The 22,686-nt window shown below is 38.2% G+C and overlaps 1 protein-coding gene across 1 annotated transcript in view; it reads left to right on the top strand.

Annotated features, from left to right (window-relative positions):
- The window catches only part of slc8a4a (solute carrier family 8 member 4a), a 67,511-nt gene that overhangs the window by 18,706 nt on the left and 26,119 nt on the right, over positions 1–22,686 (top strand). Inside the window, exons 2-3 of the mRNA XM_042710943.1 lie at positions 5,075–6,458; positions 7,677–8,191. Coding sequence (XP_042566877.1) covers positions 5,133–6,458; positions 7,677–8,191 — 1,841 coding nt within the window. The 5' untranslated portion in view covers positions 5,075–5,132. The remainder of the gene's footprint in view (positions 1–5,074; positions 6,459–7,676; positions 8,192–22,686) is intronic.

Raw genomic sequence — 22,686 nt, 5'->3', positions numbered from 1 at the left:
ATACAGTCCAAATGGTGTGTTAGATAAGTTCTCATCCTTGATGGGTACTATTGGCTGAGAGCTCACGCTAAGGGCTCAGGGAACAGCCTCGGTGCTATTTATAGGCCTGGCATCGTGTGTGGCAATAGTGGGGGAGTGTGCTTGATGCCAAGTGCATGATTTGTGAATAGTGGGGGATTGTGGTTGATGCGTGGTGATTGTTTTGTTATAAGGGATTTGTGGGTGTTATAGGGAGTGTCACATAAAGTTTGAGAAGGGCTGTCAATTCTTTAAAGAGGTCATATGATGCGATTTCAAGTTTTCCTTTCTCTTTGGAGTGTTACAAGCTCTTGGTGCATAAAGAAGATCTGTAAAGTTGCAAAGACTAAAGTCTCAAAATCCAAAGAGATGTTCTTTATAAATGTTTAGACTCGTCCACACCCTTCTAAAACGCCTCGTTTAAACATGCCCCCACATGTCTACGTCACGATGTGGGAAGATTTGCATAACACCGGCCAAAAGTTCACGCAAAGAAAGAAGATTCTCGCTGTTGCTGCCGGTGCCATGTCATGGAGACGCTGTTTCTTTGAGAAAGTGAAGAAAACTTTGTTTGGCCTTCCAAAAGAGGACACAACTAGAAATCAAGGGTTAAGTTGTATTTACAACACTGTTCCAGAACAGTTCAATCCAAATATTCAGATGTGAGAATACTACAATGCTGGCTGTTCTGACTCAAAGTCTGTCAGTACGTTTACATATGTAAAGGATTTGTCACTGATGATTTAAACGCGAGTTTTGAGCAGTGTAGAGCAGCGGTTCTCAATTCCAGTCTGAGCACCCCCCTGCTCTGTATATTTTGTATGTTTCTCTTTTCTCTCTTATTGTTCTATTCGAATGTAAGTGCCCTGCGAAGTGGACATCACAGGATATTCCGCCATGATTCCAGTTCGTAGTGAATGTATATGTTTCATTCAAAGTGCATTGAAGTGTGCGAGATGTGAATTTAAATTGTATTTATTTACAGAGGTATATGATGTCACACTTGTCCGTGTGTGAAAACGTTGCACAGCACAAACCCGTGAATGAATGTTCCGAAGTGAGGTAAACTTCAACAAATTTCCCCCTGCTCAGGGAGCAATGAACACTGTGTAGAGACCATGTCAATGGGAACACAGTTCAATGCACAGAGCTCACTTCTAATGAGCTGATTATCTGAATCAGGTGTGTTAACAAAGAGAGACATGTAAAATATGCAGAGCTGCGGGGTGCAAGAACTGGAATTGAGAACCGCTGGTGTAGAGTAGAGTTTGTTGTTTGTCGTTTCTCCGATCACAAATGCAGACATGGTTTGATGTTTACGTGGTGCGATGCAACACATAAAAACACAGTATAAGTCATTATAATCTGTAATTATGTCCCCACTGGATGCAACAAATGGCTCGTTTGTAATGGGTTTTATTGTTATTGTCTTGTTGTTCTAACCGGGACACATATATCATCACAGTATAGCAAGGGGTGTAACATTTCCAATCACAATGCACTGTATAGCTGGCAAATCAGAGCACACCTTGCTTTTCAGACTGATGAGCTTTGTAAAAATCGGCGCGTTTCAGAAAGGCGGGGCATAGAAGAGAAACAATAATGTACAGTATATGGAAAAAAATTTGTTTTTTAACCTTAAACCGCATAAACACATTTCATTACACCAAATACACAAAAATAATGTTCTTTTTAGCAACATCATATGACCCCTTAAAAAATTGATGTTGAATTAATTATATCATTATATGCCGATGAATAAATCTCTGTTAATCACATATGTACATATTTGCTGATAAAAGCTCTTAAATGAAGATTATTGACTTTATATGCCTTATTATATGTTGTGTCCACCTTATTTTGCAATGTGGAAAAAGCTATTTTTTGAATGGGCAAGACTTCCAGTTCATTAGCTGCTATAGGTATATAACTAAGAAGAATAACAAAGTGCAGTAAACTGTAAAACATGCGCTACAAACCAGTGTTTATGATAATGATCATTAATTAAAATATCATTAGAACAAATACCAGTTTGGAATAATAAGCAGCATAACGAACTTTGACAGATAAATTAACTGGAAGTGGAAGACAAATGAAGCCTTGCACAGTCAAGTTACAAATGACTCCACCTGCTCTTATTTTACAAAGTAGCTGCATATTTTATTGTGTTTATCATTAAGCCTTAGACTTAAAGGATTAGTTCACTTCCAGAATTAAAATGTCCTGATAATTTACTCACCTCAATGTCATCCAAGATGTTCATGTCTTTCTGTCTTCAGTTGCAAAGAAATTAAGGCTTTTGAGAAAAACATTCCAGGATTTTTAATCTATATAATGGACTTAAATGGTGGCCAACAGGTTGAAGGTCCAAACTGCAGTTTCAGTGCAGCTTCAAAGGGCTCTACACGATCCCATGATCTAATATTGGTCTTATCTAGCAAAACGATCTGACATTTTCTTAAAAAAAAAAAAAAATTATATACTTTTTAACCACAAATGCACATCTTGCACTAGCTCCGCAATGCACGTCCACAAACATGGATGACATGGGGGTGAGTTAATAATCAGAATTTTTTTTATTCTGGAAGTGAACTAATCCTTTAAGGGCCGATCACACACAATAAAGATTCTGTCTGCTTATTGTTTTTACATTTTTGGCAAGTAAGCATGTGCTAGATGAACATTGTCTTTGGTTGTTGAATTGCATTTTGCTGTTTTTCCAGCTTGATCTAATTAGTATTCATAGGTATTTGTACATACTACATAATATTTGCATTTTTGTATGTTTGGGTATGCTCTGAAACATACACATCTTTAGAAATGTGCAAACACCTTTTTTGAATTGTTTATATTATATTATGAATATATTTTGTCCAGTTAAATCTTACAATAACACTACCGTTCAAAAGTTTGGGTTGGAAATTTTTTTTTATGTTTTTGAAAGAAATCTCTTTTGCTCACCATGGCTACATTTATATTGTTTTACAATTATTAAATACATTATATATATACAAATATTTAAAAATATATTTACAAGTTAATATAACTGTTTTCTATTGTCATATGTTCCTGTGAAGACAAAGCTGGAAAAAAACAGTAAAAAGAGCAATATTGTGAAATTTAATGACAATTTCACACACAAAATTAACATGTTAAATTGACAGCCCTAATTTGCATGATTTTATCACTGTGCATATCTGCAATGGTGCGCATTCAGAGCCTTAAAAGGAGCAATGTGGGCTCTCACCTTCCTCACACATAAGCTACCATTGATTATCCCATGTCACATTAATGACATTTGACCTGATCTTGGAGTGACAGCCCTGGCTCCATCACACATCCTTGTAGTGGAAGATGATCTCATATTTCTCTGCAGCTCCAAGCAGCCAGAGATACTGATATGTGTGTGCATGTGTGACTGAGTCAACAGGCCAAATGCAGCAGTCATTCATGTGTGACTCCAGCTCTTATATAAGCTTGTCTCTACAGGGATTCCTGTAAAGAGGGTGGGATGGCACCATTCCACATTCGTAAGATTTATTTAGTTTCAGATTTAACATTAAACACTGACATGAAACAAATAAATGCATCCTTGGTAAGCACAAACATTTGTTTCAAAAACATAAATAAATCTTAATAAATAAACCAATTCTGAACTTTTGAACATTAGTATAAATTGTCATTTTGCTTTGGATTTTTAGGGTGTACCTGCAAAACACCTGTATTCAGTTCTTTTCCCCCTATTTTCTATGTTTTTGTAGACCCCATGTTTCAGTTTGATATAAAACTATATGTAAGATATACTATATTTCACACTTTCAGATAGCTTGCACCCATATTAAAGTTATATTGAATATATTTTGAAGATATATTTATATTGTAGAATTTTATTCTGTGTTTAAGGATGGTGTTATCCAGACTGAAAAGACATCCGTGTTCCTGACATCTGGGTTTTTATTTTAATATATAATATTTTAAGAGTCTGTAGAGTTCTTCATACTAGATTGAGTCAAATGCCTTTTTGTCAATAAAGGAAGCAAACAGTTTTTGTTTGATATACAGTACATTTTAACAAGTCTGTTATTTAATGTGTAGTAGAAGGTCTATATGTGAACATTAGTATAGTGGCCTTGATCACTGCATTAGAAAAAGAGTATATAACAGTTAGTATAGAAGATAACTTCACAGCCATCAATGCAAATTATGTGCCCCTTTAACGCCTTGTAAAAAAGATCCTTATATCACTGTGGATTTTTTTCCTGAAAACAGATCACAAATCTTTCACATGTGACTAAGAGGCTAAACTCAAAATGGACAAGATCTAATTTCTATATTATATGAGGTTTTGTTGCATTTTTATGTTTTGGTTCCTTGTATTCGTCAGATGTGTGCAGTTTGTCAGGAATGATCATATTGTTATAGGGTTGACTAGCTTGTGCTCTCTGAGACGCAACCCTTCTAAGAGTTCACCATGATGCAAGCTGTCTTGTGCTGTCAGAAACTCTGTTTGCAACCAACAGCAACCCCATTCTCCCTGAAGGAATCTGTTTCAGGTTATGTTTGAAGCAATGAAATAGAGGTCTGTGTGGAATTTTTCAGATTTTTCTGTCCCATTCCCGCTAAAAATTTGTTATATTTCTTACTAGCTCCTGCCTGCAACTTTTACGATTTGTCCCGCTCCCGCCTGCAAAATCCCGCAGATTGAGATCAATGCAAAATTTTCAGTCCTGTTCCAGTATGATTCTGTCTCACCCTGGTGTCATAGGCTTTTTTTTTCTGGTTCCCCCACACACAGTGCTTCTGACCTCACCTTGTTGCATTGTCACAGCAGGAAAAATGAAGGTGCTTTCTCCCGTTTCCAGCACACAAAGCACTATCTTCCCACTCTCACTCAGCAATTCAAAACTTCACTCAGTTGCGTCAGGTCCTGTGGGAATGCAGATCTCTGCTTTCAAGCTGTTCTTAATGTGAATGTTACATTTAGATATATTAACAGGTCTTTTTTGAATTTTCATTCTCACCAATGTGAATATTCTGTTGCTTTTGTGTGTTACAGTGGTTTATTGACTGTCATCTCTACGACTGGTGGACACAGTTCCTGCTACGCTGCCACCATGCTTCATTTGCGCCTTCCATCGACCCCTTTCTACTTCTCTCCTTGCCTTTCCTCTCTCCTCCTCCTGATCTTCCTCTTGGGCCTCACCCATCTGTCTCAGGCCGGTGGCGATGTGTCCCACAGCAGCCCGGGGAACTGTTCAGGGGAGGACAGCTGCTCTGAGGGTGTCGTCCTGCCGATATGGAACCCCCAGAACCCATCTGTGGGCGACAAGGTGGCACGTGCCATTGTCTACTTTGTGGCCCTCATCTACATGTTCTTGGGCATGTCCATCATCGCCGACCGGTTCATGTCATCCATCGAGGTGATTACATCTCAAGAGAAGGAGATAACGATCAAGAAACCCAATGGAGAGACCACCACTGCTACTGTACGCATCTGGAATGAGACTGTGTCCAACTTGACCCTCATGGCTTTGGGATCGTCGGCTCCTGAGATCCTGTTATCTGTGATTGAGGTCTGTGGGCACAAGTTTGAGGCTGGTCACCTGGGCCCGAGCACAATTGTGGGTAGTGCTGCATTCAACATGTTCATCATCATCGCCATCTGTGTTTACGTGGTCCCAGATGGTGAGGTACGCAAAATCAAGCACTTGAGGGTCTTCTTTGTGACGGCAGCCTGGAGCATATTCGCCTACATTTGGCTATACTTGATCCTCTCTGTCTTTTCTCCTGGTGTGGTGGAAGTTTGGGAGGCCGTGCTTACTTTCCTCTTCTTTCCGATCTGTGTGGTTCAGGCCTGGATCGCTGACCGTCGTTTGCTCTTTTACAAATACGTCCACAAGCGATACCGTGCAGACAAGAACCGTGGCATCATCATTGAGACGGAGGGTGACGGCATATTCACCAAGATGGATATGGAGATGGATGGCCAAGGTGCCAATTCCCACCACAAGGAGGCACTTGATGGGATGCTGGCTGGTGTGGAGGAAGGAGGTGGTGGAGGAGGTGGAGGGGAAGAAGAGGAGGCCAGGAGGGAGATGGCTCGTACTCTAAAGGAGCTCAAGCAAAGACACCCGGATAAGGACATGGAGCAGCTGATCGAGATGGCAAACTATCAAGTGCTGGTGCAACAGCAGAAGAGTCGAGCTTTCTATCGCATACAGGCTACCCGCATGATGATCGGAGCAGGGAACATCCTGAAGAAGCATGCTGCAGACCAAGCCAGGAAGGTGGTGAGCTGCCATGAGTCTAATGCCCAGGAAGAAGACCCTCATACTATCTACCTGGAGTTTGAGCCCTCTCATTATCAATGCTTTGAGAACTGTGGCTCCTTGAAACTTTCTGTGACCCGACATGGTGGAGACAGTGGCTGCACTGTCAAGGTAATGATTCCGCTGCCTTTACCCAACAGTACTGTGATTACATTGCTGTGATTGTACTTTAATTATATGGATCAGATGTCATTTTGAGGCCAGAAACCTACATGATTCCTAGCAGCGAGGATGTACTCTCAGAGCTATTTTAAATAATTACAACACTTAGGAGATGAGCAATGAAATGACACTGTTTTATCAGATTTTAGATGATCACGTTTTATTATTTAAACCTTTCAATTGTGAAGTTTACCACAGAAAATTTGTTTCAATTGTTTTAAGTGGTGTTGATAAGAGGATGAAATATACTATATTATTATTAATATTAATATTACTGTGTAGTTTAATAATTGAATTTTGATTATCATTTTGTTATTATTTATTGTATATGATTTTGTATTGTTATTATTATATGATAAAATAAAAATAAAAAAACAAATAATAATTATGACCCTGGACCACAAAACCAGTCATAAGGGTAATTTTTTAAAAACTGAGATTTATACATAATCTGAAAGCTTAATAAATAAGCTTCCCATTGATGTATGGTTTATGATAATATTTGGCCGAGATACAACTATTTGAAAATCTGGAATCTGAATCTGAAAATCAAAATATTGAGAAAATCACCTTTAAAGTTGTCCAAATGTAGTTTTGATATATTTACGGTAGGAAATGTACTAAATATCTTCATGGAACATGATCTTTACTTAATATCCTATTGATTTTTGGCATAAAAGAAAAATCGATAATTTTGACCCATACAATGTATTGTTGGGTATTGCTACAAATATACCGGTGCTACTTATGACTGGTTTTGTTGTCCAGTGTCACAATTATTAGAAATTAATAAAATAAATATTGTATTATTATTATGTGATGTGATCAGTAAAAATAAGTTATTATTAATTTGATTATTATTATATGCGGTATAACAACAGCAACAACAACAATGCAGCCTAATAATTAGAATTAATGTTTAAAATTTATTATTTTTATGTTATTTGTTAGAATTAATGTTTAAAATGACAATATCTATTATGTTGTTATTATCATATGATTCATATTTATAGTTTATTTTTATTAATATTGTTATCAAAAGGTTTCATTATAACAGACTCTATGTTTAAGACCCCCCTGTACCTGTACCTCTTCTGAATATAAAAAGATAGCATTGCTTCCTCAGCACTTTAGCTGCGTGACAGTAGAAACTGTTCCTGTGTCTAGGTTGACTATCGCACAGAGGATGGCACCGCCAATGCAGGATCAGACTATGAATTCGCTGAGGGCACTCTGGTCTTTAAACCGGGTGAGACAGTGAAGGAGCTGACAGTCGGTGTGATTGACGATGACATATTTGAGGAAGATGAGCATTTCTATGTCAATCTCAGCAACCCTCGTGTTGTCCACCGTGCTGAGGTCTCCGTCCTCGACCCTAATGCAGTGTCTCCAGGCAACAGCATTATGGGGTCCAGCCATGTTCCTCCAAAAGCTGCACTAGGTAACGCGCACACTGCCACGGTGACCATTTACGATGACGACCATGCTGGGATCTTCACATTCGAGAGCAATTCCACAAGAGTGAGTGAAAGCGTGGGCATCATGCAAGTGAAGGTCCACAGAACATCTGGAGCGAGGGGGAAGGTGGCAGTACCGTACCACACTACCGAGGGAACCGCCAAAGCTGGAGAAGACTATGAAGAGGTGGCTGGCAAACTGGAGTTCCTCAATGATGAGACCATGTAAGTTAAACATTCTTACTGGAATATAATTTTTTAAAGTGTGCATGGGCAGATTTCAAGCAGACAATATGCTCTTTGTTATCACCAACACCGATCGAGCTAGATGTTTTGCAGAGAGCATATTTTTTGTGTTTGAATAAGCAAGACTGAATCAAGCCATTCTTGTCATTAAAAGTTTAGCTCAAAGCTGCACCCCAATTTGCATACTTCTCCTCTGCACTAATAGTGCATAATTGCCTAAAGTTTTCAGTATTTATGAGGCATTACGTAAGATCTGGGACAAACTGATACATCTTAAAATTGTGTTTTGACATACAATAGCGAAATATAGGTGACAAGTCAGACAAGACAGTTGTTTTTGAACAATATTTATTTTAATTATTATTTCATTATTATTCAAATCTTTAGGGGCTGTGTCTCCTTGTTTCAAATCTATCACAGCATCAGTGACAAATGCAAATTGGTATGCGGCCCATGTCTACAAAAAAGGTACAAAAGTTGTCACTGTGGTGGTACCTTTTCAAAAGGCACACCTTTGTACCTAAAGAGTCCATACTGGTACCTTAAAGATACATATAAGTACCTAAAAGGTACAAAAGTGAAAAGGTACCGCCCCAGTGACAGCTTTTGTACCTTTTTTTCTGAGAGTGTAGTTAAAGTAAGACGATGTGCCCTCATGACCTGGAATGATCAGACTATGTATGGATTACAGGCTCCAGTGCTAAAAAAAGAAACACCCATAGACAAGAGCTAGGGAGAAGGAAATCTATAAGTCACACATAAAAAAAGGAATAAACAAGGGATAATGTTGAAGCGATGTGCCTGCTGCAGATCTGGTGAGCAGGTCAACTGTAGAAAAGAACATGCTGGCAAAAGAGATAAGGAGGCAGTTGTTGTAAACCGCTTGTCAGGTTGTAGGTAAACAACTGAAATAGGTGTTGGGGTGAACGTAGCATTGTGATTCATGGATGAACTACATTGACAGTGATAAGGAGGATGTAGTGTTTTAAGTGATGGATGGGTTGCATTGATATTTGGATTGATGTTTTATTCTGACAAACCCATCAGATCCTTAAACCAAGTAGATATTGAATTCAGCTTGCTGAAAAAAAGTGTAAAACAGGACAGTGTGGTGGTTGTATAATTTTTATTTACCTTGAAATGGAATGGGATTCCAATCCAGACCTATTTTTTTCATTTCGCCAAGAATACAGGTCCTTCTCAAAACATTTGCATATTGTGAAAAAGTTCATTATTTTCCATAATGTAATGATAAAAATTAAACTTTCATATATTTTAGATTCATTGCACACCAACTGAAATATTTCAGGTCTACTGATGATTTTGGCATACAGCTCATGAAAACCAAAAAAATTCCTATCTCAAAAAATTAGCATATTTCATCCGACCAATAAAAGAAAAGTGTTTTTAATACTAAAAAAGTCAACCTTCAAATAATTATGTTCAGTTATGCACTCAATACTTGGTCGGGAATCCTTTTGCAGAAATGACTGCTTCAATGCGGCGTGGCATGGAGGCAATCAGCCTGTGGCACTGCTGAGGTGTTATGGAGGCCCAGGATGCTTCGATAGCGGCCTTAAGCTCATCCAGAGTGTTGGGTCTTGCGTCTCTCAACTTTCTCTTCACAATATCCCACAGATTCTCTATGGGGTTCAGGTCAGGAGAGTTGGCAGGCCAATTGAGCATAGTAATACCATGGTCAGTAAACCATTTACCAGTGGTTTTGGCACTGTGAGCAGGTGCCAGGCTCGTGCTGAAAAATGAAATCTTAATCTCCATAAGGCTTTTCAGCAGATGGAAGCATGAAGTGCTCCAAAATCTCCTGATAGCTAGCTGCATTGACCCTGCCCTGATAAAACACAGTGGACCAACACCAGCAGCTGGCATGGCACCCCAGACCATCACTGACTGTGGGTACTTGACACTGGACTTCAGGCATTTTGGCATTTCCTTCTCCCCAGTCTTCCTCCAGACTCTGGCACCTTGATTTCTGAATGACATGCAAAATTTGCTTTCATCTGAAAAAAGTACTTTGGACCACTGAGCAACAGTCCAGTGCTGCTTCTCTGTAGCCCAGGTCAGGCGCTTCTGCCGCTGTTTCTGGTTCAAGAGCACACGCCTGTGCACGGTGGCTCTGGATGTTTCTACTCCAGACTCAGTCCACTGCTTCCGCAGGTCCCCCAAGGTCTGGAATCGGTCCTTCTCCACAATCTTCCTCAGGGTCCGGTCACCGCTTCTTGTTGTGCAGCGTTTTTTGCCACACTTTTTTTTCCCTTCCCACAGACTTCCCACTGAGGTGCCTTGATACAGCACTCTGGGAACAGCCTATTCGTTCAGAAATTTCTTTCTGTGTCTTACCTCTCGCTTGAGGGTGTCAATGATGGCCTTCTGGACAGCAGTCAGGTCGGCAGTCTTACCCATGATTGCGGTTTTGAGTAATGAACCAGGCTGGGAGTTTTTAAAAGCCTCAGGAATGTTTTGCAGGTGTTTAGAGTTAATTAGTTGATTCAGATGATTAGTTTAATAGCTCGTTTAGAGAACCTTTTCATGATATGCTAATTTTTTGAGATAGGAATTTTTGGGTTTTCATGAGCTGTATGCCAAAATCATCAGTATTAAAACAATAAAAGACCTGAAATATTTCAGTTGGTGTGCAATGAATCTGAAATATATGAAAGTTTAATTTTTATCATTACATTATGGAAAATAATGAACTTTTTCACAATATGCTAATTTTTTGAGAAGGACCTGTATATATAATTGGTAACACTTTAGGGAACACATATTTACTATTAAGAGTTTTCCCTCTATAGACTCATAATTTAATATGTATTTATTTTCAGTTTTCAGCGGCCATTACTCCAGACATCTTAAATGCCTTTACTGTAGTTTAATGCATCCTTGCTGAATTAAAATATCTAATTCTTTTTTAAAAAAAAGGGTGAGTTAAAGGGTTAATTCACCCAAAAATGAAAATTAGGCTATGTTTTACTCATCCCTGAGGCATCCTTGGTGTATATGACTTTCTTCTTTCAGACGAATCCAATCAGAGTTATATTAAAAATTGTCCTGGCTATACCAAACTCTATCATTGCAGTCAGTGGGTGTTGCAGTGCTTCAGTCCAAAAGAAGTTAAATAAAAGAGACTGGTTTTATTTTGGTTATGTTAGTTTTGTTTTGCTTTCTTTAATCCTGTAAACAATCGTTGGTTTTCACAAGACTCACCGGCGCATGCGCAACGCTGACCTCCATACGTCATCAGCCCGGAACTGCTTCTGTGTACAACTGTTGGCGCAAGCTACATTAAAGTGATTATTACATTTTGAATATGGATATTTTTCTTACAAAAACACATCAATTCACTACAGAAGGCCTTTGTTCACCCTCTGGAGCCATGTGAGAAACTTTTTTTTAATGGATGGGTGCTTTTATTTAACTTCTTTTGGATTGATGCATGCAACACCCGCTGAGTGCCATGAAACAGCTTGAAAGATCAAAGACCATTTTTAATATAACTCCGACTGGATTCGTCTGAAAGAAGAAAGTCATATACACCTAGGATGCCTAGGGGGTGAGTAAAACACAGCCTAATTTTCATTTTTGGGTGAACTAACCCTTTAAATGGTTAGTTAACCCAAAAATGAAAATTCTGTCATTAATTACTCATCCTCATGTCTTTCCATACCCATAAGACCTTCATTCATCTTCTGAACACAAATGAAGATATTTTAATGAAATCTGAGAGGTAGAAAGGACAGTGTTAAAATAGTACATGTGACATCGGTGGTTAAATCTTAATTTTATGAAGTTACAAAAATACTTTTTTGTGCCCAAAGAAAACTTTCTGTCTAAGCAGGATCAGAAAGCTCTTGGGTTTCATCAAAACAATCTTAATTTGTGTTATGAAGATGAACAAAGGTCTTACAGGTTTGGAACAGCATGAGGGTGAGTAATTAATGACAGAATTTTCTTTTTTGGGAGTATTGTCCATTTATTTTGGCTTTTTATTATTTTTTATGGTATTCAATTTAATTTCTATTTCTAATAAACAGGTTTTAAATGTAGGGTCACTTGCATAGAAATCAAGAAACCTAATGCTCAATTCCCAAAATTCTGCTCTGCTTATTAAAAGTGCCAGTAATGTTGTCCAGGCCATTTTAGGATGTCTTTGTACTGAAAAATGTCAGTTCTTTCAAAATGTCACAGCTTTTTTGTTTTGTCCTGTGCAAACCAAAGAAATGCATGCGTGGATGGCAAAAATTTTTTAACTTTATAACATCATGTTTCCTTGTGCATGCTAAATGTTTTTTTGCTTTTGGGCTTATCTCACTGCAGGCACAAAGTAAGTCAGGACTGGTGCCGTTGCTCCCTCCAAAACAATATGCTCATGACGCCCATGATTCCTCTGGTTTGTAAGACTGGACTGGGAACAATATGACATTATGGAAGGGGAGCACAATGATTGAGAAATGAGAGCAGGGACAGATGGAAGCATCGATCGAAGTTATTAGTTGAAAAGTAAGAGAGCAGCGAAATGAAGAGAGGCATAATGGTGTGCAAGGCATCATGGGATGGACAGAATTAAACCATGATGTGATGATAAAGCACAAGCTATAATTCACAGAGGAGGAAAGAGAGAGAACAAGAGAGAGAGAAGAGGTGAGAGGCAGGTGCGTGGGCGGAAGGGAAGGTAGAATGAGGGAGGCATGAGAGATGAGGGTGATTTGTTTGAACAGTTCACTCATACTGTTCAGTGTGTTGGGCAACTAGAGAGGGTTACAGAAGTCAAGCACTGTGTGGGAGCATGTGTGCGTCTGTGTGTTTTACATGAAATGTGTCATACTAGAAAGTGTTGTCTATGATGGGAAGATCTGACCTGTGTGAGTGTATGTTGATTTTAAAGGGTACATGTGAGTATTTTTGGAGGTGGTTGAATGACCGTGTGCCACGTATGAGCTTTTGCATGTTGAGAAGTGAAAACTGAGAACCAGAAAAAAAATGTGATGACTAGGAATGCATCAGTATTAAAATTCTGTCTAATACAGATAAACTGATAATTAATGTTGATTATAATACTGTAAATATGCCACCCAAAATATTACTTTAACCTCAATTCAACTTGAAAATGTTACCTTGTTTGTTTGTTTTTTAGAATGATTACTAATTCATACTAGTGCTGTCAAATGATTAATCGCGATTAATCGCATTCAAAATAACAGATTTTGTTCACATAATATGTGTGTTTGTTTTGTGTGTTTATTTTGTGTATATATATATAAAAATATATCTGTATATATTTAAAAAAAATATGTAATGTTTATATATTAAATGTATTTATATATAATGTAAATTATATGAATAAAAATATATGCATGTAAATACAATTAAATATTTTCAAAATATATAATGTATGTGTGTGTCTTTATATATACATAATAAATATACACAGTACACACACATATATTGAGTAAACAAAAACTTTTATTTTGGATATGATTAATCGCGATTAATCGTTTGACAGCACTAATTCATACGTTAAAATGTGAATGTGTATGCTTATTTACACATTGTCATTATGTAAACAGGAAGTTAGTAAATAGACTAATGTAAGACTTATGTAATGTAAGTTTATTTTTTCCAGTTAATTTCGAATAAGACATAACCGTAAATTGATTTGGAGTTCAGTGAGGGAGTAAGTTGTAAACTGACTGATTCACTGATTCACTATTTGGCTGACTAAAGTTTGAAGTTGGCATAAAATGGAAATTCACTCAACATATTTTCTAAATGCATATTATTGAAATTTTTGCAAATGATTCATCCATCCATCCATGACTTTTTAATCAAAATGCTATAACTCAATCTTTCAGTGAAACGACAGTTCTCTCTGGTGACATTTCCTTTTCGATACACTGTTTCTCTCAGTTGTACGTCAAAATACCTCAGTTGTACGTCAGAATACAGTAGAAAAGCTTTGTTACTACATCAATTACATCTTGGCTCTTAATTATGGTTGCACATTTGCAACCACTTTAGTTGTAGTCTTTAACCCTATATGACAATTAACCGATAAATTGTCGATATTAAATGGTTAGTTCACCCAAAAATAAAAATTCTGTCATTAATTATTCACCCTCATGTCATTCCAAACCAGTCCAGACCTTGTACATCTTCAGAACACAAATTAAGTTGATGAAATCTGAGAGCTTTCTGACCCTGCATAGAAACATGGTACTCTCGTGAATGGCTGCAGACTAACCTGATAAAGGAATAATCATTGAATAAAATCCTTATATTTGTTTTCTATGCACACAAAAAATATTCCTGTAGCATCATAAAATTAAGGTTGAACCACTGAAATCACATGGACTATTTTAACGAAGTCCTTACTACCTTTCTGGGCCTTGAACATGTCAGTTGCTCATTGTGCAGGGTCAAAAAGCTCTTGTATTTCATCAAAAATATCTTAATTTGTGTCCCTGAAGATGAACAAAGGTCTATGGGTTTGGAACGACATGAGGGTCGTTGGTTAAAATAATTTAAAAACAAAATGCGCAATCAATAATGGAACTTTTAAGAAACCCAAATTGTTCAGTGAAATCATGAGAGTTGATGAATTCCTTACAATTTCCATCCATAGATATGTGTGAGTGTGATCACTCCTGAGAGCATGTTGGAGGTGGTGTGGAAATGTGTATAGTGTGTCTGTGTGGGTGGATGAGTGAATTTGACTCCAGATATGATTCTCTTAGTTTGTGCATTTGATTTGAGTTTTGATTCGTTTATTTTGTTTATTTGTTTTTTGTTGCTTGGTTTTATATGCATGTGAGGGTCTGGTTTTTGAGGTTTTGAATTTCATCTATAGCTTATTTTGTATCCTTTAAATGTGTTTTGTGTTTTGAATGTCTGTATGCATTTGCATGCTTTTGTGTACGTGCATATGAGTGTGTTTGTCAGTGGATTTCTGCTGATCAGACAGCTGAACCACTTCTGCCAAACAGCACAACAGAAGCTTAACTCTTATTCCCACTGCAGTCACAATTCCAGACAACTGACACCCGAAAGCAGGAGAAAAGGGGATTCTTGGTACTTGTGTGTGTGTGTGTGTGTGTGTGTGTGTGTGTGTGTGTGTGTGTGTGTGTGTGTGTGTGTGTGTGTGCACGAAATTGTAAAGTGGTCCTAATGAGGAACTTTAGAGACTCGGCTGAAATTCAAGTGTGTATTTTGGTGTGTATTCATTCCCATTAAAAAAAGAATGACATATAGGGAGAATTTTAAAAAGTCTCAGTACCCTGCGCTCCGATTGCGGGCTGATCCATTCACCCTCTCCCTCACACCCACTGTGTGTTTATACGACTGATTGTGTTATTTTCCTGTTTGTTCTGCTATTCTCATATGAAGATGAAATCTGTGCCAAAGAAAATTGAGTTGAAGCGGTGTGAAGTGGGCTATGAGTATGCTTATGTAAGCGACTGCTCTTAGAACAGGCAGGAAACGTGCACACGGCAGAGGCTTACATGATGATCTGTATGAGTAAAGAAAAGAGCAAATCGATACGAGCGGGATCTGCCAGCTCTGAGAGTTTGTGGGGTGTGACAAATCGATAGTGACCCAGCCTTCTGACACAAACAATCTGCATGCTGAACATCCCCACTGATTTAAACATGTGGGAAAGCCTTAGGACTATATTTAGACACAGATTCTGTAATGTTTCATCATCCTAACAGAATGCCTGCCAAATCATTTTATGAGGTATATTGATTAAAATTAATTTATTTGAATTCATTCATTGAATATTAATTTAATCTCTTTTAGATTATAACAAATATTCTGGTGTCAATAAAATGACATTGCTCACCCAAATATGAATATTCTGTCTGACTTTATTTGTTATGTTGAATACTTAAGAAGATATTTATCTGAATGTCCAAGTTCCTCTACAATGAAATTGTAAATATGGTAAAATAATTTTAAAAAATGTTTCCTTGAGCAGCAAATCTACATATTAGAATGATCTCTGAAGGATTGTGTGGCACTAAAAACTGGAGTAATGACTGCTGAAAATTCAGCTTTGTGGATCATACAGACCCCAAACTTATAAATGCAAGTGTACTTCAGTAATATTGCCACAGCAATAAAAAAAAAAAAAAATACAATAAAAATAAATGAAAATAAAAAAGTCTGGAAAAGAGCTGCTTGCACAAACTCTGTTTGTGTGAAAAAGGAATTCATAATGGTTTGGAATGACATGAGGGTGAGTAAATGGTGACAGGATCTTTATATGCATTTGCACAGTATTGAACACGGAGTGCTTCATGCATCAGTGTATGCATATGAACAAACATGTTTGTTGTTTAATAATTGACATTTTCTGTTGCCACTGGATGAAGAATGTGAGCTTTTTCTCTGACAGATCAACTGAAGACAAAGTATCTTTGTGTCATTTTTTCCTAAGCTGGGGAAATAGAGATTAAATGGAGCAAATCTTTTTTCTAGACAGTGACAGCACTGATTAGCATTTTGCTGCTTGCTCTTCTTGTTGAAAAACAAGTTCTTGCACTACTTCATCAACCTCACTTCCCTTCATAAACACACATACAAATGGGTGAACACAGAAGCCCTGCCAAGCTCATAATGTTGGAATGTCTCTGGTAATGCTGCCACCATAAGCTGTGGCTTTAAATTCGGTGCCATCAGAAGCCTAAACGCTATTATTATTTTCCATGGAGAGGGTCCAGGCGCTATGGAGGCCGCCATGGTTGAGATCACATGGATGACCTTAAGAGGATGTATTATCTTGACCCAGCGCAACCATATGGAATTGCAATTTCTTTTTTTACCTGGGTGTTTTAATAATAATATACGTGCCCTTCATTTTACACATACTTCCAAACATATGTACTACATATAATCTATTAAAATTAATGTTCTGCAGAAAGCTGAAAGTCGTTAGAATATTAATATGAGTATGCAAAATCAGACAACCTTAGATAAGGTAATAGTAATAAAGAGACTATTAGACAACTTAGAAAACGTTTGCCTGGTGCAGGCTAATTGAAACAAATACAAATTGGAATACCTAATATTACTAAAACAAAACTAAATAAAAATTTAAAATAATGTGAACGCTAAATAATATAAACTAAAAACACTGACAATAAAAACTGGTAAAAGCACATAACAATAATTGTGTCTCACACTTTAACAAAATAATATAAATGAAAATATAAAAATAAAAGCTTATATTCAAAATATAAATAAATAATTACAGTGCCATTCGTCTTTCCTTCAGTGTCACATGATTCCTCAACAGTCATTCGTAATATGTCTGAATGTGTGCTTAAAAAAAAACTTTTTATGTTAAAGAAAATGATTTTTTTAACCACTATGACAAAAGCTGTCATTTTCTGTTACTATCATATTATACATGCACTCCTTGCAAAAAATAATTATTTATTTTTCTTCAAGAAATCTCTTACGTGAGCCCTCCCAACTACTGTGCCATCAGTAGACAGCGATCGCCGCGAGGACTATAAGTGTGTGAAATAAGCCGGCTGAGCCTCTGAAACATGTAAGTCCTTTGAAATTCCTCATATAGCTTGCCACATTTCCTGACTCCCGTTTTTCTTTCTCCCTAACCCTATCTTGTCCCTAGGTATCTTCAGGGATTTTTAGTCAACAGTCCAACAGATAAATTAAGGAGTCTTGGATTTCTAAGAATCTGCTTGAGTGGGTGACCATAAGATTACACTGAAGTGATACGTGAGACAGCTTGGCACAGAACGACTGTGCACATACTCCCCCACATCACGGCTCACAATTTCCTGTGAAAAAGAGATAGAGCTTGTGAGCAAAGAAGTGATATCTAGCGATGAAGCCCAGCTGCTCTTGTGTTCCCTCAAAACCTTGTGTTAGCGCCCCACTCACACGAAGGCTCTTCCGTCACCTCTCCCGAAACAGTCTGGCTGTCATTTTCACCCCTATTCACACCCAAGCAACCATCTGATGTTCAGGATGTTTGCTGTGACATCAGTTTGGTTTGAAGACTGTTTATCTGCTACTGTGTCTCTGTGAACAAAGCGCTTTGATTGGCCGGATGGTTTATGTAAAAGGGTTATTTTGTTGAGGAAAAGGACTAATTTTAAGTGATGACCGAACTTAGAGCTTGCAGTTGGAGTTTTGAGGTGTTGTTTTTTTGAATCTTACTTCTCTTCCTCCCTTTCTCTGTCTTCTCCCTATCTCCATTCAACATCCCCCACCTCCGCGGCTCTGAATTATGAATTAACAGCACGGCACAATTATGATATCCTTGCCAGTACTTTGAAGATGGGGGAAGAACAATGCAGCAAGAGCTTAGTTTCTATTTTAATTTATCAGGGGCATAGCGTAAGCGTCTCAGATTTAACGTTACCATCCTTCTGTTTTCCTCTCTCAATTTTTTTAAATGAAGATAATCATATGGCTTACCTCAATTGGCCTATTACTTCAGAGTCTTACTTTAGATTTGAAGTAGAGCAATTTCCGAGACATAAATATCATTTGATTTTTCAGTGCTTTGACTTCAAAAGCACCATTATCTTATGAAATCAAGCTTAAACAGCTTTGAAGGAAAAGTTTAAAAGGATGTACAGGCTCAGCTGTATTGGTTTCATTACAGCTGAGTTGTACATAAAAACACGAAACCTTTTATATATAAAAATCATCTTATATTGGATCATTGTTGAGTAGCACTCCGTCCCCATGTCACTGTTTCCAAACCCAACAATAGTCATTTGGTTGTGTGGAAAAGCAAATATGAATTTTTGAAGAGAATAATACTGGCTATTCTTTTCCCTACAATGGAAGTGTGACTGGGAGCGGTAAAGCTCACAAAATTAAAAGGACAACCCATCACATAAAGGTCTCATAAAAGTCTTTTTTTGCATGTGGTCATATTTCAAGTGAAAGGTATTGGTAATTCCTACTTTGAATGCATGTGGGACTAGCTCTCCGGTTCAAATATGGCAAAACAGGAACAAGCTCAAACGAATCTGACATTTTTTTTCTTTCACATGAATGGAACTCCATGCAGCTCTCGGTTAACTATTCTCTATTGGAAATAAATGATTTTTATTCTGTCATTTGTTGGAGAGGTGGCTTTACTCTCTGTTGGTTGCGTATTAGTGACATGCACTTATAGAGTGTTCTAGAATGCATGTGACTTTTCATTGAATAAGAAGTATGACTTAGGTCTGTTTCAAGCAGGTTTTTCTTGGATGTACTGCAGCTGTGCTTTTATATGTTTATTTTAGCAGCCGTTTAACTCCTGTGCTTCCCTCCTCTGCCTGCATGTGAGTGTAAGATCTATTGGTTTAGGTTCTGCTGCCAGTATCCTCTGATATTTCTATTTTCTAAACTCGTGTGGCATCTTCATGGGCAAGTTGGTGAAATATTTGGGAGCTAGAAATGGTCCCACTCCTCCAACACACACTTGTCATCCTCTCTCAATTCATCCAAGTATTTTGCTTCGTCCTCTTACTTGAAATATTTTTGCCATCCGTCATCACTTACTTGACATTTTTTGGTCTTCTTTGCCATCCAGCATTTATCTGGAGCATTTCTATATGACTGCGTGCGTGTGAGTGGAACTTTTAAATTAATCATTTATAAACTGAGTGAACATGCCAGTATCTCTCTTTCATTCTATTTCTCTCTCTCTCTCTCTTCCCCCGTTGTTTTTTTCTTGGCATGATCTTGTTATGTGTGCAAGGAAAGAGAATGACCTTCAAAAACCCAAGCTGGAAAAGGATTTGTGCCTTTTGGTCAGTCAAAGCCAATGTCGCGATATGAAATAGACATCCAACCCACAGGTCATTAGACAGAAAGAGAGACGGAACGTGAACTATAGGGCAGACTGTAACACTGTAAGCAAGACTTTGGAACCGTAGGGCACCTCTCTACTTACGTACTTCATCTTTCGCTCTTACCATATTTTACCACACGCTTGTGTTCTTACTGGGTGTGACTAAACTGCAGCCGTTAATCACCATCCCATGTGTTCGCATGTTCGCCCACACCCCCATAGCCCACTCTCGCTTCAAAACACATCCTGACACCCACTCATCTATTTTTAGTGCACCTGAAAGGCGTTTATGCTTGTCAGTCGAGTCTACAGCGGAACCTCTACGGCTCGAATAACAACTCGCTGCTTAGTGTGACAAGGGGTGAAAACATAGTTCACCACTGTTCGGGATCCCTTCCACTCTTGCAGCAAAGGTCGTGTTATACCTCGTTATTGTGTTTCTTCACATGCTGCCAAGCCCTCCATGCGACCGCTGCACCGAAATTAAACGCGGTTGCCGCGTGTGCGTTGATGCAGTTTCGCCAGCGAGTCTTTGTAACGAGCGAATGGGGCCCTATAGAGTCCGATGCCTCCCTCAGTCCACTGGTTCTATTCGGCTAGATAGCTGCAAAGACAGACATTTTGCTGGGGACTTACACAAACATCTTACCCAAATAAAATAATTTAACTGTGGTAAATGTCCCTTTGTCGCACTCGTCAGCTGGGAGCCACAATATTGACTGTTTCAGAAATGCCATTCTTGCACACAAATGCACGTCAGAGCACAATGTCGTACACATATTAGACGGCTGCGAACATAAGTTGTATTTACCACTTATGCATTCGAGACTAGTTCATGTCACGTTAAAAAAAAATGACCACTCACTGACCAAACAGGTAAAGGATACTTCCACGTCCAAAAATGAATCACACGTAGATCTGTGACGATACAATTTACAGTGTGTTTCCTGATTATTTGTTCATGGATGATGGCCAATGTGAACCCAAGAATGTATTCGTAACTGTTCGTCAGTTTCATTCTTCAAACTATTTACAGTCTTACACGGATTAGCGTGGAGGTACATTTTATAACAAATTGTTTCACTTTTGGGTGCGACTGTCCTTTGTTGAAGGGGTGGATTTGGTAGGAAAATGGCGTACTTGCTATAGGGTGAACCGATATAGAATCCAGATAGAGTCAAAATTTTACTTCAGCTGCCGTCTTGACTTTTCATTTGATTGCTACGAAATAAAGATGTTCAAAACTTGCATTGCGAAGCTGCTTTGTTAAGTGGTTTTGGGCTTTTGGCTATCACAAGAAACCAGCATTCATGGTAAATGTGTAGCCTGAATGGAACACTGAAGTTTGAAGTGGGCGATGTCAGGTGCTGTGACCCCCCTCTAAGCGAATGGCTGTGAAGGCCTCCCATAAAAAACAACTTATTGTGGGAGCATTTTTCTTGATTCAGAATATAATAACACCCATAATATTGTGCCAAGTAACAATTCTAATTTGACAATACCTGTTTTCTATTTGTAACAACAAATGGATACTGCTGAAATTTTCAGCAGTCATTTACTCCTGTCCTTCAGGGTCATATGCTCTTCCGAAACTCATCTTTTGAAGAAATTATTTCTTGTCTTCGTTCTTCTCAATCTTATCAATGTTGGCACCAGTTTGTACTGCTTACTATTTGAGTGGAAACGTGTGCTCCATGGTTTTTTTAGATTATTTGAAGAATACATGAGGAATTTATTTGCAATAGAAAATACTTGTGTGTACACATCTATAATGTAGTTATCTACGGTGTACGCGCTCCTTGCTGACACGACAAGCTGCGTTATCTATTTACACGAAAAAAGTCTTACCTAATGCAAATTTTTGACCACAGTATGGTGTAGTTTTACTGTTTGAGGCAGACTACAAGCTTGTCACGTAAGTCGCACCAGTTTTTTCCGACCACTGCAACTTTATAAAGCATGTCTACATTTTGTTCCCTTCTGCTGTGCCCTGTCTTAGTGTGGAATGTAAGAACACGCCGATGGTGTCAACTATAGACTCATTGTTCCGCGCCAATCATCTTTCTTTTAATCACAGTTTCTTTTGAGCCTGTCGGCATGAACTTTGAAGCTTCCTTGTTTTTTCCAAGGCACTGTGATTCAGGAGCATTTTTCAGGAGACGAGCACCGCAGGGAGAAGACTAAGGCAGATTCCTTTTGAGCCCCCCAGGTAATGCACCTCTTGCTAACGTAGCTGGCAGGATATGTGCATCCAAGTTGCCATAAAGGGCAATTTCCTGTGGTAATATTGCCAGGTGCAACACAGAGTTCCCCTCATGTGGTTATTTATATAGCTTGTCCCAATTTCCAATGTCTTCTAGAATCTTAGACACTAGACTGCGTGCTTCAATCCTTCACAGCTGCATGTGATTTCATTTTTCCTGTATTCCTAAGCAAGAAAGAAAACAGTGATCGATGGCTAGACATTAACTCTTGCACCTGCCCCACCTCCCTTCTTTTTCTTTTTTTTTTATTCACGTATCGGTACCGCCGGTCTGGCTCGCTCTCCCACAGAGGCTTCTTCAGTTTACACAATTAAGCAATACAGACGATTGAAATTCCAGTGCAGAGGAGGGAAAAACTGCGCTCAAAT

The sequence above is a fragment of the Cyprinus carpio genome, chromosome A21, assembly GCF_018340385.1.
Source record: "Cyprinus carpio isolate SPL01 chromosome A21, ASM1834038v1, whole genome shotgun sequence".
NCBI classification, from domain to species: domain Eukaryota; kingdom Metazoa; phylum Chordata; class Actinopteri; order Cypriniformes; family Cyprinidae; genus Cyprinus; species Cyprinus carpio.
This window is presented reverse-complemented; position numbering and strand designations above follow the sequence as displayed.